General features: G+C 35.4%; 1 protein-coding gene across 5 annotated transcripts in view; it reads left to right on the top strand.

Annotated features, from left to right (window-relative positions):
• The window catches only part of AKAP6 (A-kinase anchoring protein 6), a 571,209-nt gene that overhangs the window by 482,506 nt on the left and 74,875 nt on the right, over window positions 1–13,828 (top strand). For all 5 annotated transcript variants that reach the window (XM_081547988.1, XM_081547989.1, XM_081547987.1 and 2 more), the window contains 2 exons: window positions 7,798–7,944; window positions 10,979–11,203. In XM_081547988.1, the coding sequence (XP_081404114.1) occupies window positions 7,798–7,944; window positions 10,979–11,203 (372 nt within the window). The remainder of the gene's footprint in view (window positions 1–7,797; window positions 7,945–10,978; window positions 11,204–13,828) is intronic.

Below are 13,828 nucleotides of genomic sequence, written 5' to 3'. Positions count from 1 at the left end.
TGACACTCAATTAAAATTTCCATATATCCAATGAGTTAGCCAGTTCTTAGCTGAGGAGCTAGAAAAAATGCCTTCCTCCTTAAGCCGAACATTTCAAAACAGGCGAAATTTATAATAAAGTCAAGTTAAGACTCAGTGCATCAACTAATATTTGAGTTTGGCTTATCAAATACAGATCAAAAGCAAGGAAGAGACTAGAGAGCACTTATGATATTTCTTTCTTAAATTCTTCTATTTTTTATTGACACTGGGGGAAAAATAACACATTAAAACCTCCTTACTGAATTACTGTCCTACACCAATAGATCCATGAGGCTTGTTCAGCTAAAAGCCACAACAGACTTTGTAATGCAATGATGTAATCTTGGCTTTGTGTCATTTATATTCAACCTAAAAAAAACAATTTTCCTGAATAGACAGGCTGACAACAATATTGTTCAGTGTGGGTTTTTATTTGGATTCTTTCCAAATGGTTCACATGCCTTCACCGTAGCACATCATGCCTGCTTACATCTTTTTTTTTTTTGCCCGAATTCCAAAGTTTTCCCCTTTTACTAGCTCTCTATTTTTCTTTTAAAGTCTCAGTTATGTTTGTAAAACTAACCAGCTCCACCACAAAATTAGGATGTATCTTGCAGAGTGCATTCATTTTACTTTTTGCATATTTTTCCCGAGGTCATGTCAAGGTTAGTTTGAATTCCATCCTACATTAAGACTTCTTTCACAGCTATTTAGCTCCGCAGCCTACTCCCCGCTGGGGTCTGCCCCTTGGGCACGTCAAAGCTTCAGACCTGACAAATCACACACAGATGAAGCTGTACAGTTTTTTAAACAGTTTCATCAGTAACTTTTTTCCTTTTTCACTATTCTCCTTCATGTTGAGATTTTTTTTCCCCCTGAATTACCATTTCAGGAATGTTGATTTCTATTTGAGACAGTTTGTTTTTACATCAGACTTACAAACTAGCAATATCACTTATTTTATAGTAAATCAGACCAGAAGCCTTCTACTCACCAAGACGGCAGACTGAAAGACCTATAGACCATTCTTGACTAGTATTAACTATAATTTCATTATTAAGATCTATTTGCAGCAGGAAGCTTAGTGTTGTGAAATGTGGCTGACATTTCATAGGGTCTACCAGAATCAGAAAAAACTGTCAACCATGAAAATGCATCCAGTTTATAACATACTACAGGCTGAGCCTGGAAATGTTTCTCAAATGGTTAGCAATATATTCTTATCAGTATTTTAGTAAATTGTGACTAATGGTGCAACTCCATTTCCTGTTTAATTGATGAACTGAAAATGCTTGGTTGCTAATGAGTGTATTAGCAAACAATGTCCCCTTCACAGGCTTAAATAGATCAGGATTTCTTAAGAGTAGCCTACTGTCCTTATTTTCATATAAAGAAAAATATTGACTGCCACAAAATTGCTAGATCAACTGAAGAAATGGTGTAATTATTGCTGTATCGTCATTTTGGCAATGTCCAACAACCAGATTATAGTTCTCTAGTTCTCACACTAGAAAATAGTTATTTTCTTTTGCAAACCACGGGCTTTTCATTACATTTTTATTCAGGACAAACAACACCTGAAGATCTTAACTGCAGACCAAGCAGGAAACTTAGAAGTGAGAGGGGAAAAAATATGTATTTGAATGATTCTCCTCTCCTAGGTCCTGTTTTAAAGTTAGCTCAGTATGAAAGTACCCATCGACAGGTTCTGGTTGAACCATAAAAGGTTGCTGATTGAAGCTAATTAAAGACAGGTCTAAATAGAAAAAGAAAAGGAAGGGGGATCAAAGGAATTACATTAGGTGGCAGGATGTTGTTTGGGGATGTTTTATTAATATTTAGAATTTTATAGTTATAATCAGGGAAAAAGCTAAATTCTAAAAATGTCCATTTTGTGCCATAATTTCATATTTACGTTATTTTTGCAATAAGATACATGTCAGCAGGCAAACATCTTGAAGAAATCATTTTGGCATTGGCGCATTAACACATTATGGTGAAAAGAGAGGCTTGTGCTTTTCACGCAGTGCATTTCAGTCTTCAATTAATGTGAAAGCACTACAATGCCTATGCAACTTCTCTTGCCTAGTGGTGCACCATTTATCATTGCAGTTTTACATTGACCTTGACACCCACTTCATTAGAATAAAGATTGTCTACCATTTAGGTTACATTGTTCCTCTGCACAGAGACCCCATGCAAATTTCTGTTCAGATAGAAGAGCTGCGAGGCTGTCAGAGGTCATCTGCATTAAATGATTGCAGCTATTTTCCAACTGCTTCTTTTCATTCTACTCAATTCAGGCTAGGAGGATCAATCAAGTCCTCTGCCTGAAACAGTGGGACTGCTGGGAATATAACTGTTTTTGGTAGTAGTGGATATGCCCTAAACAGTATTAAATATTTAATATAAACTCATTAAAGGCCATGCAAAGGCTTCAGAAAGATATCAAATTTATAGAAAAAGCTAAGGGGCTAGAGAACCTTTTAAGAAATAAATAGAAGAATAATAAATTTTATAATTTCAGAGAGTGTGATTACAGTAGTTGTTAAACTTAGTAAATCTTTTTTGTAGGAGACTTTTTTCTCTCGTCCTTAGGGAAGGAACAAGAGAGACAGACTTGGTATTCTTATGCAGTATTTTACTTAAAATCAGCACTGAAAAGTTTTCAGTTATGGTGGTTTTATTTTTGTTCTATAACAGGGAATTTTGCTCTGAGTATTTATTAGAAAAAGCTTAGGTATTTGTTATGTAAAAGGAATGATTGGAGAAATAAGTTGCCAGGTTTCCTACTTAAGTTTTCTGAGTGATATAATTGGAATTAAATTATTAATGGGAGATACTTTAAAAAAGATTGTTTTATGATCTTCTATTAGGGAATTTGCAATTCATTTTAATATTTGTAGTTTGATTTATATTAAAGATAATGCAATCTATGTCCAATTAACAATACATGGCCAATGTAATGTGATTTCCAGATCATGCAAATGGAATAAGCTAGAAGAGGGGGGGAAACTCAATTCTTAACCTCAGATGTAATTTGCTGTGTGAGTTCTGGCAATTTTAAATGACATTGCACTTTTTAATTTTTCCAAAGGCTCAGCAGCAGATTTATCCCAATCAAGAAAGCCTATTATTAATTTACAAGGACAATTGTAGGAGTCTTTATAATTTCTCTGTGCAATTATTTGCCATAAATTGCTAATGGTAAAATACAAGGAGTTTGCAAGAAATAAAGACCATTATTTGTCTTGGGCTTGAACCCTCTTCTTCAGTTTTGAACATCTTCGCTAAGTGCTGGTGATAGTGGCTTCATGTGAAAACATCGCATGCATCCTGAGATGCTGGATGCTGGTTCTCTGAAAAAGGGGGTAGTGCAAGCACTGCTGCAGAGGGGACACTGGCCTTTAGCAGATTCCTGCACTCGGCATGTACAGCTGAGCTCTGGACCCTGGACTTTCATATAAAAAGACTCTTTGTTCACCCCTGAATGGCATTAGGCATGGACTTGCTGAGGGGCCACCATGAAGCCTAGCATGAGGAGGGCAAACACTAGCCTGAAAACACAATATGGAAGTCATAGATGGACACATCCCTGCACTTTTGTGCAAAAATGCATATTTTCACACATAATTTTGCCAGTGGTTTGGTGTTTTGGTGTGTTCCTAGCATAAACTTTCTTGTTGATAGACTATAGTATATTTTCTTTTCTCAGTGCATTTTCTTTGTCTGTCATGTGTTTATGGAAAAGGCATATATGCTGGATATACAGGTATTTATGGTATTACTTTGCACTGGGAAAGATAATCATACTGTTATTCTAATAACTAGATCATTTTATCTTTGCTTTTACTCTTCCTCATATAAAATCACATGAAGCCGAGTTAAAATACGGTATAAGTTGTAAATACACAAACCCTGGAGACACAGAATCTGACAGCCCTATTCTAATAATCAAGAAAATTCTTTGGTTTAATTCTTGTGTTTCTCATAGCCAAAACTTCACTCTCCTCTCAGTAATGTCTGGTCTCTTTTCAGCATAACCAACAGAAGCACCATACAAAAGTCTTACAATGGATGTCTTAATCTCTCTGTGTGCTTTTAGAGCATTATTTTGAATTCCATCATGCTGCCTTTTTTCTTTCCTCTTCTGAAGTTTTATTACAACAGCAGAATTCCCAGGGAGCTTTGAGGGCAAGGTTCACATAATATAGCCCTGAAGTTTTGCTTAGGTGGAATCCATCCCCCAGTCCTGGCCATCTTTTGATGATCTTTCTATTTCAGAAAGATTCACTGGGTAGAGTCTTGTAGCATTAGCTGTATGTAGTTTATTTTTTATTTTTTTATTTACTAGACAGTGAGCATCGACATCCCTTTCATGATGCTTTCTTTCTCTGACCTCACAGTGACAAGGCATCTTGTTCTTTAACATTGAGGGAGGCAGAAAAATGCTTGAGTTGCTCAATGTGTGCCTTCTATACCAGTTTCAAAATGGCTTATTCTTCTGGTTTCCATGGTGACAATTAACACTGTTTCAAGGCATTGTTCCAGTCTCCATTTGGGCAGAATTTTCGGTGTGATTTTTAACAAAAAAAAAAAAGGGAAAAAAAGGTTTTAGGAGGGAAAAAAGCCTTTAGCATAACTGTCAAAAAAGTTGTCTCAATCAAGTCTTCATGCATTTCTAATTATATTTACTTCAGAAATCCTGTTTTGGCTGACTTCATTTTATAATTCAATTTTAGTATTTGTGTTTTTAAAAAGTAAGCACTGAATAAGAATTTTCTAAAAACTTCTTTAATTCTTAGTTTTTAAAATAAGCTAGTGTTTGTAGTTATATTTAACTGTTTTAAAGTTTCCTTTATATATCTCTACATGCACACAAGAGTGACATTTAGAATAGGAGTGGCCTGTGTCTTTAATTTAGGTCATTCACAGACCTATTAGGAGGCTTCATTAGTCAAAATTGAATTGGCCAAGCAAATACACTTAATAATGTAAATATGCCCTTTCAATAGAGTATATTTTATTTTTGACTAGACAGAGAGGCCCACAGCAGGTGCTGTGGGGAAATTAAACACTGGTTGCTTATTTACCTTAGCACTCAAGAAAAGCCATCTGACTTTAACTTTGTTAATCTCATTTTTGACTATTGGAAGAGTAGTCTGTATCATAACATCCCTAGACTACAGGACGCAATGGGGCAGCCTCTGCTCAGTTACTGCTGTGACGGAATGATATGAAGATTAAATTATTTTCTCACCACAGACTAAAGTAGCCCTACTTGATAGAATGACCAAGAACTAGATAGAGCTGGCAGTTGATTGTCCCTGTCTGATGCTTCTGAGAATGCTGGAGAGCGAAAAGCAAAAACATACTCACATTAACAAAAATATAACCCTCTGTCATGATGACACATACAGCTCGAGGCCTTAAATTGTATCAGATTCAACCTTCAGAGTGCTTCAAAACTTAAAATAAACATTTTCACCTTAAATTATGTGACATTCTGTTACCTCTCATGCACATACCAATACTTACCTAACAATTAGCTGGATTCTCTTAGCATTTATAGTTTGAAGGCATTGTCCATCAATCCTACTCTCATCAATCTGTTTATACAGTAGGTTACGTGGTGACAAACAGAGAGTACATGAAGACAAGCTTTTTTTTAAAGTAGTAACTTTTTATAATAGCTGTTGCAGTGACTACCAGTGCTAGATTTCACAGAGAAAATTAATTTGTTATATCTAAAAGTACATTAATTGCTTTTTATATGTTTCTTATTACAAGACTATGTTTTTCGTGGGACACATCTAAGCTGTTGCCTTTCATGACTGATCTGCTGTGTAGTTGCTGTTCAAAGTTGGGGTAAAGAGAGGGTGAGCGTGTTACAAGTGAAAGGGATAACTGGTTGAGGCTGCTCCCGGGTGGCACAGGTGGAGAACTCCTGTCAATTAATGCACGGGGCATAAGTGAAAGATTTGAATAGGATTCTTCTGCTTGCTTGTAATTCTCGTTCCTCCAGTATAATGTCAAAGAAGTCTTGCCAAATTAATTATGTAAACCTTTGTCAGCAATATCACCTTTAGTTGGAAATCTGATTGCATAAAGCAGATTGCCCTTTCCTCCAATCATTGCTCTGATAAATAAACAGTTAGGTTTCCAGAATACTTGTTGAATGTTGAGTCCAGAGGACTCGAGCAGACAGTGTTTTATAACTGTTGGAGTAATGTGGTCATGGTAATTGCCTGCCATTAGAAAATGAATTCAGAACTACCATGTTTCACAGGCCAAATTCTGAAAGAACTCTAAAGCAACCCTTGATTCTTTTCATTATGCATATTCATGTAATTTTGGATACTCTGACTCCCTGATCAACATTCATTAATACTATGAAATGCTTTAAATCACCTCATTTAAAACATTTTATTCTGTGATCCACAAATGACTAACATTTGGAGAAGTTTACATAATACAAATGATGTGCATGTTTAGTGTAAATGAAAGATTAAAAAATGAAGCTAAAAGTATGCAAACATATGCATGAAATGCTGAGGGCCTATTAACTGAAACAAGGATTTTATACCTTCTTTTCCTTTAAGCTGCTTCTAATTGTATTTTAGTTGGAGATCTTATGAAATCATATTCTCAGGTGAATAAAATCACCCAAGTGCTTGGGGATGTTTTGAACTTGCTGATTTCCTACCTTGCCCAGACAAAAGCTTTTCTTATTAGATCTGATAAGGTGCTCATTTTAGCTCAGTTAGGACAATGGACCTTGGTAACCTAACTTTCGTGCCTTGAAGAAAGAAGTTTAGGGATTGTCAGTATACATTTGGAAACGTGCGAAAGTGGTAAAATAGGTTTAATACTTTAACCAGAATCTAGTTTTTTTCTGTTCAGCAGTGTTTTTATGTGCACATTAAAAAAATACATCCACAGTAATTTATAGTTGTCTATAATATAGGACTTTCTAACTATGAAGATAGAGTTATTTGAAGAGAATCACCATAGTAACTGTCACATTAAATAGCACTTACGTTATCGCTTGCAAAACATCTTTTAGGAGACACTCACTTGGCAGTTTGTTAGAAAACCATGTATATCAGGGGATGAGAGTTCTGTAATTGATTGTGATGTTTGGGGACATTTTATAGTAATCAATAAGGAAGCATAGATTTGTAACCATTCTCAAAGAGGTGTTTTATTCCTCTCTCTATGTATACCTGTTCTCCAAGCCCACACAAGAATTTTTAAGTAAAAAAGAAATGAAAAAAATATTAACTAAGAATTCAGAAGACTTATAGGATAAGGAAGAAATTACACAATTTTTAGAGATCAATTTATTTGCACCACTCTGAGACTGGCCCTTTAGAGGGCAGAAATGAATGATGGGCAATACTCCAGAGCAAATATTGACCAAGACTAATTGTAATATTAAATCTCCCTAGACCAGGTATTTTCATTTGGAATATTTCAAGATAGAGATCAAATATGTGTACAAACTTTAGAAAGACATAAAGCTTATTCAACTAAATAGAATACCTTGGATGTTTATGTGTACATATATATATTTATATATATATATATACATTTATATATATAATTGTTTTTAGCAATTTTTCTCAACTACTCAAGGTTCTTGGTTTAGCCTCACCATAAATTTTATTGGAAACAAAAACTTTTAACACCCATGAGCCTCACTAACTCTGTGCTCAAAGATTTTCTAAGAACACCTCTTTCCCTAATGAAATCTTTTTTCTCTTCCCGTTTTAGCGATACAGTGTGGAAATGTCCATCAGGGACCTGAAAAAGACGGAGCTGCTTAGTAAGGTTGAAGCTTTGAAGAAAGGTGGCGTTTTACTACCAAATGATCTCCTTGAAAAAGTGGATTCAATTAATGAAAAATGGGAACTGCTTGGGGTATTTGCATTTTTATTACTGTTTGTAGGTTATGTGTACATTTTTTGTGTAGTGAAGTACTCTATCTGTCTGATTCTAATTTGAGGCACAAATATCTCTCTCTTTCAATTCACTACTTACATTTCAAACAAGCTATTCATGCTATTATGGGGGGAAAACACTGCTTTTCCTCTTCTGTTGATTTTTTTTTTTTTACTCTGAGCTTGTCTCCTTTCAGATTTTTAATAATTTTGGTTCTTTAATACATAAAAAAGTAAATAAAATATGCCATGTATTACGGGTAGGCACCAAGTCAACTATAATACAGTATATCTGATATACACTGACTGTCATGCTTGAATGAATGTTAATAGAATTTATTCCAAAGGTACATGTTAGAGACATCCACTGTTTAACTATTTACTGTACCCTTCAGATGAGAAGTGGAGTTGTCACTACAGCTTTCAAGTCACACTAAAGCCACCAAAACAAAGATGCAAATTTGACCCAAATCTGAATTGCAGAATTAAACTGGCCTCTGTTGTGTGCCTCAATTTCCAGCTCACTTTTAACAAAGGCCAAAAAAAAAAAGTTTCATGTAATTCATTTCACGCCATGATGGGCTGGGTCTCAGCCAAACACTGAGATGCAAGAATCTGGCAAAAAGGCAATATAGAGATTCTGTTACCCAGAGACCAGGATGGCACTATGCAGGGCACAGTTCTGTCCTTTTGTTGGAAGACAGCTGAGAGAGAGAGGTTAGACTCGATTTTTTCATCAACTTCTCTCTTAAATTGCCTTCACTTCAAATCAAGGGTAAGCTAAATTTGTCAATTACTTAAATGATTAATTCTAACAGCTAAGATGGGTGGTGTCAGTTATGGAGCATGATTTTGCATGCCTTCCTTTTCCTGACTTTTTTTTTTTTAATTTTTAAAGGAATAATACTCCAAAAATATTTTGAATCAAAAGCTCTCCATGTACCTTGATGACTTGGAGAAATGCCATGTTCAGTTTATGCCATGCTTAATCTAGGTGATTAAAAAACTGCGAGTATAAATCCTTGCTTTCTCATCTAAATTCACCACACTCTGCAGTTGTACAAAGTAACTTAAAACATTAAAAGTTTTTATTCTGACCTATTGTTACATTATTTTTCAATTATTATTAATGGCTTTCATTTTATTATATGGTGATTTAGATCCAAACCTACTAAATTCTATAAAATTCATTGATCCCATTCAGGAGAAATGTGGTTAGTGTCTGACATTTTAAAGACTGTTTACTAAATAGATGAGAGCAGCAACTTTATTTGCTCAGTAGATAAAGTGGTGGTTTGTCTGTGCTATATTTTCACATATCTGTTTCTAACTTGATAAATAATTAATAATAATCTTTTTGGAAAAGTGTTTGAAGTATGTCATATATATAGCTCCCTAAACAAATACTTTAAATCAAGATAATATTAAAAAAAGAACCAGAATGTTTTGCTATCCTTTATGAGCCAGATACCTTTAAAATGGTTGCCATTTTGACAAAAATATCCTTTGAATGCAATATGCTGAGTATTGTTATGATTTCTGGGGAGAGAAGGGTGGAAGGAAGATTTTAACAAAACCTGTGCCACACTACCACCACCAGGCATACTGCTTTAATTGGCATGATTACATTTTAATTGGCATGAAAAAAAAATTAAAGACAAGGATTTTAACTTCTAACAATGGTAAAATAGAGGGATATGGTTTTTAATATTACTTTCATCTAAGGTGAACAGTGTGGAATGGAAATACATTAGAATGAAATGTCAGTGGTGCGTACAGTTTAATCTGTGAAATTTTGTCCCCTGTGCTGCATATTACTCTGTCTCAATTGCATATTAAACAACCCTATCAAGGCAGGCATTGGCATCTGCTGTGCTGACACAAATTGTGAATTAAATGAAATTGATGTCCTCTGTCGTATATTTATGAAGACGGACCATTCTCTGAAGTATTCTGTTTATGAAGAATTTATGATTGCAAACTGTTCCAGAACAAAAAAGTGGCAATAAATTCTTTTTTGTGACCCTACCCTCCAAGGGCATTGATTTCACCTCCTGCTGCTACTTTTGTTACAGCATAAAAACAATAGCTAAATCTGGATTCCGCTGAGGGTCTTCAAATTATCAATATTTGCACCATGAAAATACAAGGGTGTTGCCAGGAAAGGCTATTTTTCTGTTACGATCTCCTAAATATACTATTTACAGAACACTACACAGCAGATGAATGTTGGTTGACTTCATTTTATATGTGTTTTAAAGCTGATATTGGTAGGTTTAATTCATCCTCATAGATTCATCCTTCTGATGCTCCAAACAGAGTGTTTTTCACCAAAAAGAAGAAAAAAAGCCTTCTCTGACTATACTCCATGCCATAGTGGTTCATCTAAGCAGAGTTCTAGCATAGTGGAGTAGGACTCATTTTAGCACTTATTTTAGAAATTCTAGCATCCACAAATGCGAAGTGGGAAGAATTGAAAGGTTGAATGATTTCCAGGGCAGGTAAAATCGACAACAGCACCAAGGCCCTGAATCATAAGGTTTGGAGAATTGTACTTCACAAAACAACAAAAAAAGAAATTTCATTCTCTTTTGTGCAATCTTCTCTTGGCCTCTTTAACATATTGATTAAACTCAAACTTCTATCACCCGAAAATTTTAGGCAGAGAATTTTTACTGTAAACTCCTGTCATGAGAATTCAAATGAATTTTTATCAGTGACCATGGTGAACTTTTGGGTCAGAGCTCCTTTCTGTTAGAGGAAATTATCAGTGAATGAGGTCTTCTTAAGCCTCTAGTGGTAGTCAGAACAACACCCATGGCTTGAGAATCAAGTTCTTAATGGAACAATGAGCTCATCTGAACTGAATGTCAGTCGTGACATGCCAGGTGCAGCAGACACCTTCCAGGTGGGCTCTTGTCACCAGCCAAACTGTGATATGTATTTGGTACCTATGCTAATCAATGTTGTTTTTTTTTGCTGTTGGTGTTTTTGTTTTTAATCTGCTGCATTAGAAAACCCTAGGAGAGAAGATCCAGGACACAATGGCGGGCCACAGTGGGTCGAGTACACGTGACCTGCTCTCTCCTGAAAGCGGAAGCCTGGTAAGGCAGCTGGAGGTCAGGATCAAAGAACTGAAAGGGTGGCTGAGAGATACAGAGCTTTTCATCTTCAATTCCTGTCTGAGACAAGAAAAGGAAGGAACAATGAATGCTGAGAAACAACTGCAATACTTTAAGGTAATAAAAAAACAATCAAAGTTGATAAAAAGCTTTCTTTATGGTAGGGATGAAATATTTATCAAGTACATAAAGTATTATATCCATGTATCTATGTATCACTGTGCACTTAAATGTTTCCTTGAATTTATAGACACCCTCCACATTTCTTATATGCCAGCGTCTGTGTGTTTATAAAGATGAACATTAAGCATATCAAATACACATTGTGTAGGGGAAATCTCTGCTGCTTGTGGGTTTTGTGCAGTGCCTATTGAAGGAAGGCTTTGATAAATTAAAAGCAGACCAGCAGAGACTCAAGACTACCAAGGACTTTGAAAGGCAGACCTACATGTTCTATAAATAATGTGGCTAAAAATACTTCTATAAACTGATATGATAAAAGCATGTGATCTAATTGAAGAGTATTAATGCTAACAAAAGGAAATATAATTTTTACATATGAAAGAATTAGCTACTTATGGAAGGAAGAAATAAAGTAAAAGAGGTTCCTACATTAGAGGCATTTTCCCCCATAGAAAAACATCAACCTTAGCAACACAGCTGTGTGCATGTTTGTTGTATGCCCATGAAGAAGTGTTCCCCTTGTTTGTTCCCATGGTTTACACAATATCTATTCAAAAGCAGCTTAAAATTCAAATGCTGGCTCTTACCGGCCACACTAGCCTGTACTACTTGAGCCCTCCCATAAATTCAGTGATTATTTGGGCTCTGGCCGGTGTCAGCTTAAGGCTTTTGGGTTGCAAACCTGAATTTGCTGGCTTGAGAGGTTTGAAAGAGAGAAAGGGGGAAATCAAGAAGGAAAAGAACTTCTTGAGACCAAGCGAGTGGTTCTTCTCAAAGCCTTCTAGGACCAGGTTTTCTTCTTCTCATACCTTCTGCCCTGCCCTCTTCGAGCAGTATACGTATCAGAGAATGTAGTCACATGTAGCTCACCTTCCCTTGCCAGACAGGTAGGCTTCCCTTGCTCACCTGCATAACCCAAGAGGAGGCCCCCCTCTAGGGTAAGGGCACAGTATTTCTCAGTAAACCATCTGCGTCATACACCTACACATTGCTTTTTACTTGAATTCCTTGTCTGCCATTGAGTTGAAGTTAAAAGTCTCTTGCCAAGGCAAATGGGTTTCACTCCCTAACATCTAATATCCGAAAGGTTTGTTATTTGACCTCCGCTTGTTTAACTCTAACCTCCCATTTCAGGGAGATGGAGTCTTCAGATATTTCCCTCTGTGTTATTTGAACTTTACAGGTACCTTGCAAAGCATCCTGGTCATCAGTAGGCTAGATGTTGTGTAACATATTTTCTTTCTATTATGCCTGTATTGCAGCTTTAGTGAACTGGTTAGTGGCCCCAGTTACTTTTATGACCTTGGTCATATTTCTTGTATGATCCCTGGTGCCTCAGTTTCTTCATCTATGAAATGATATGCTGGTAATATGTATCTCACACAGTTATCAGCTCATATGTGTAAATCATTCTTTCTACTTTTTGTAATGATGCATTCATAAAGAATAGAAATTTCTTATAAGACCAATTTATTATAAGACCAAAGATGTTACATAATAACTGGAAACAGTAACAGGAAGTTCATTATTACAATTATTTATATACCTGCCTACCTACCCACTTGGCTCATACATAGGTAACTGAAAGCCACTTTTTTCACATCCACTATTATCATAAATGGAAGCATAAGCAGTTCTGCATTGATTTCACTGATGCTGCCAAATGATGTTAGCTTTATGCTTTAAGTTTATACAGTGACATCAATGTCATTTTTGGGTAGGTCCTAGTAGCAAATTTAAAAGAGATTAAGAGAGACAGAGATATGTCTCTCGGCTTCCAAATCATTAAATGGTTTCTAGGAGTTCCAGTCGTTTGCTAACTAATACTTTCTGGCCACTAGGGAATATTCACTATACCTAATTCATTATTTACCATGTGTACCTTAGTGCCTGAAAATCATCATAGAAGTTTTCTTTTAGAAGTACTAGAGATACTTTTTGCTGTTGTATTTTTTTCTTCAAAGATGATTTTTCTTTAGACCATTTTTATGTTTTCAGTATCACTATTCACTAACTACTTTTATGCCCCACTCTTACTTATTTAGCTATTTAAAAAAATATATAGTTATTATTACATTATAGTTAATAATAATAGTTATTAATAACTAATAAATGATAATAACAATAATTAATAACTAATAATATAGTTATTGTTATTTTTAAAATAATAAATAATATTTCCTACTCCAAACAACGGATAGGATCTTGATGGTAATATATAGCTCATCTTGTGTTTTTCCCAGCCCTGTTCCATCCCCTGCTACCCTTACCATGATCCTGAATCCCACGTTCTTTATTTACTTGCTTTCCTCTGGTAGGAAGGAATATTTTTAATTTTAGTTGTTTTTAACTTGATTAAAAGGTAATCATGCTGTATGCTATCTTTTAGGATTTCTTTTTCACTTAACATTATAATGCCAAGATTCATTCATCTCATGGAGTGTGGCTGTAATTCACTTACTTTGACATTGTGTGATATTCCATTGAATGTACATGTATCTCACTTGATGCTACTAGCAGGATATGAGGTTGGCATTAGGATCCCGACTTTGCAAATGT

This window comes from Giraffa tippelskirchi, chromosome 12 (genome assembly GCF_054371585.1).
Source record: "Giraffa tippelskirchi isolate mGirTip1 chromosome 12, T2T-mGirTip1v1.2.pri, whole genome shotgun sequence".
Classification (NCBI taxonomy): domain Eukaryota; kingdom Metazoa; phylum Chordata; class Mammalia; order Artiodactyla; family Giraffidae; genus Giraffa; species Giraffa tippelskirchi.
Note: the sequence above shows the minus strand (reverse complement) of the source record. Positions and strands in the feature narration are given on the sequence as shown.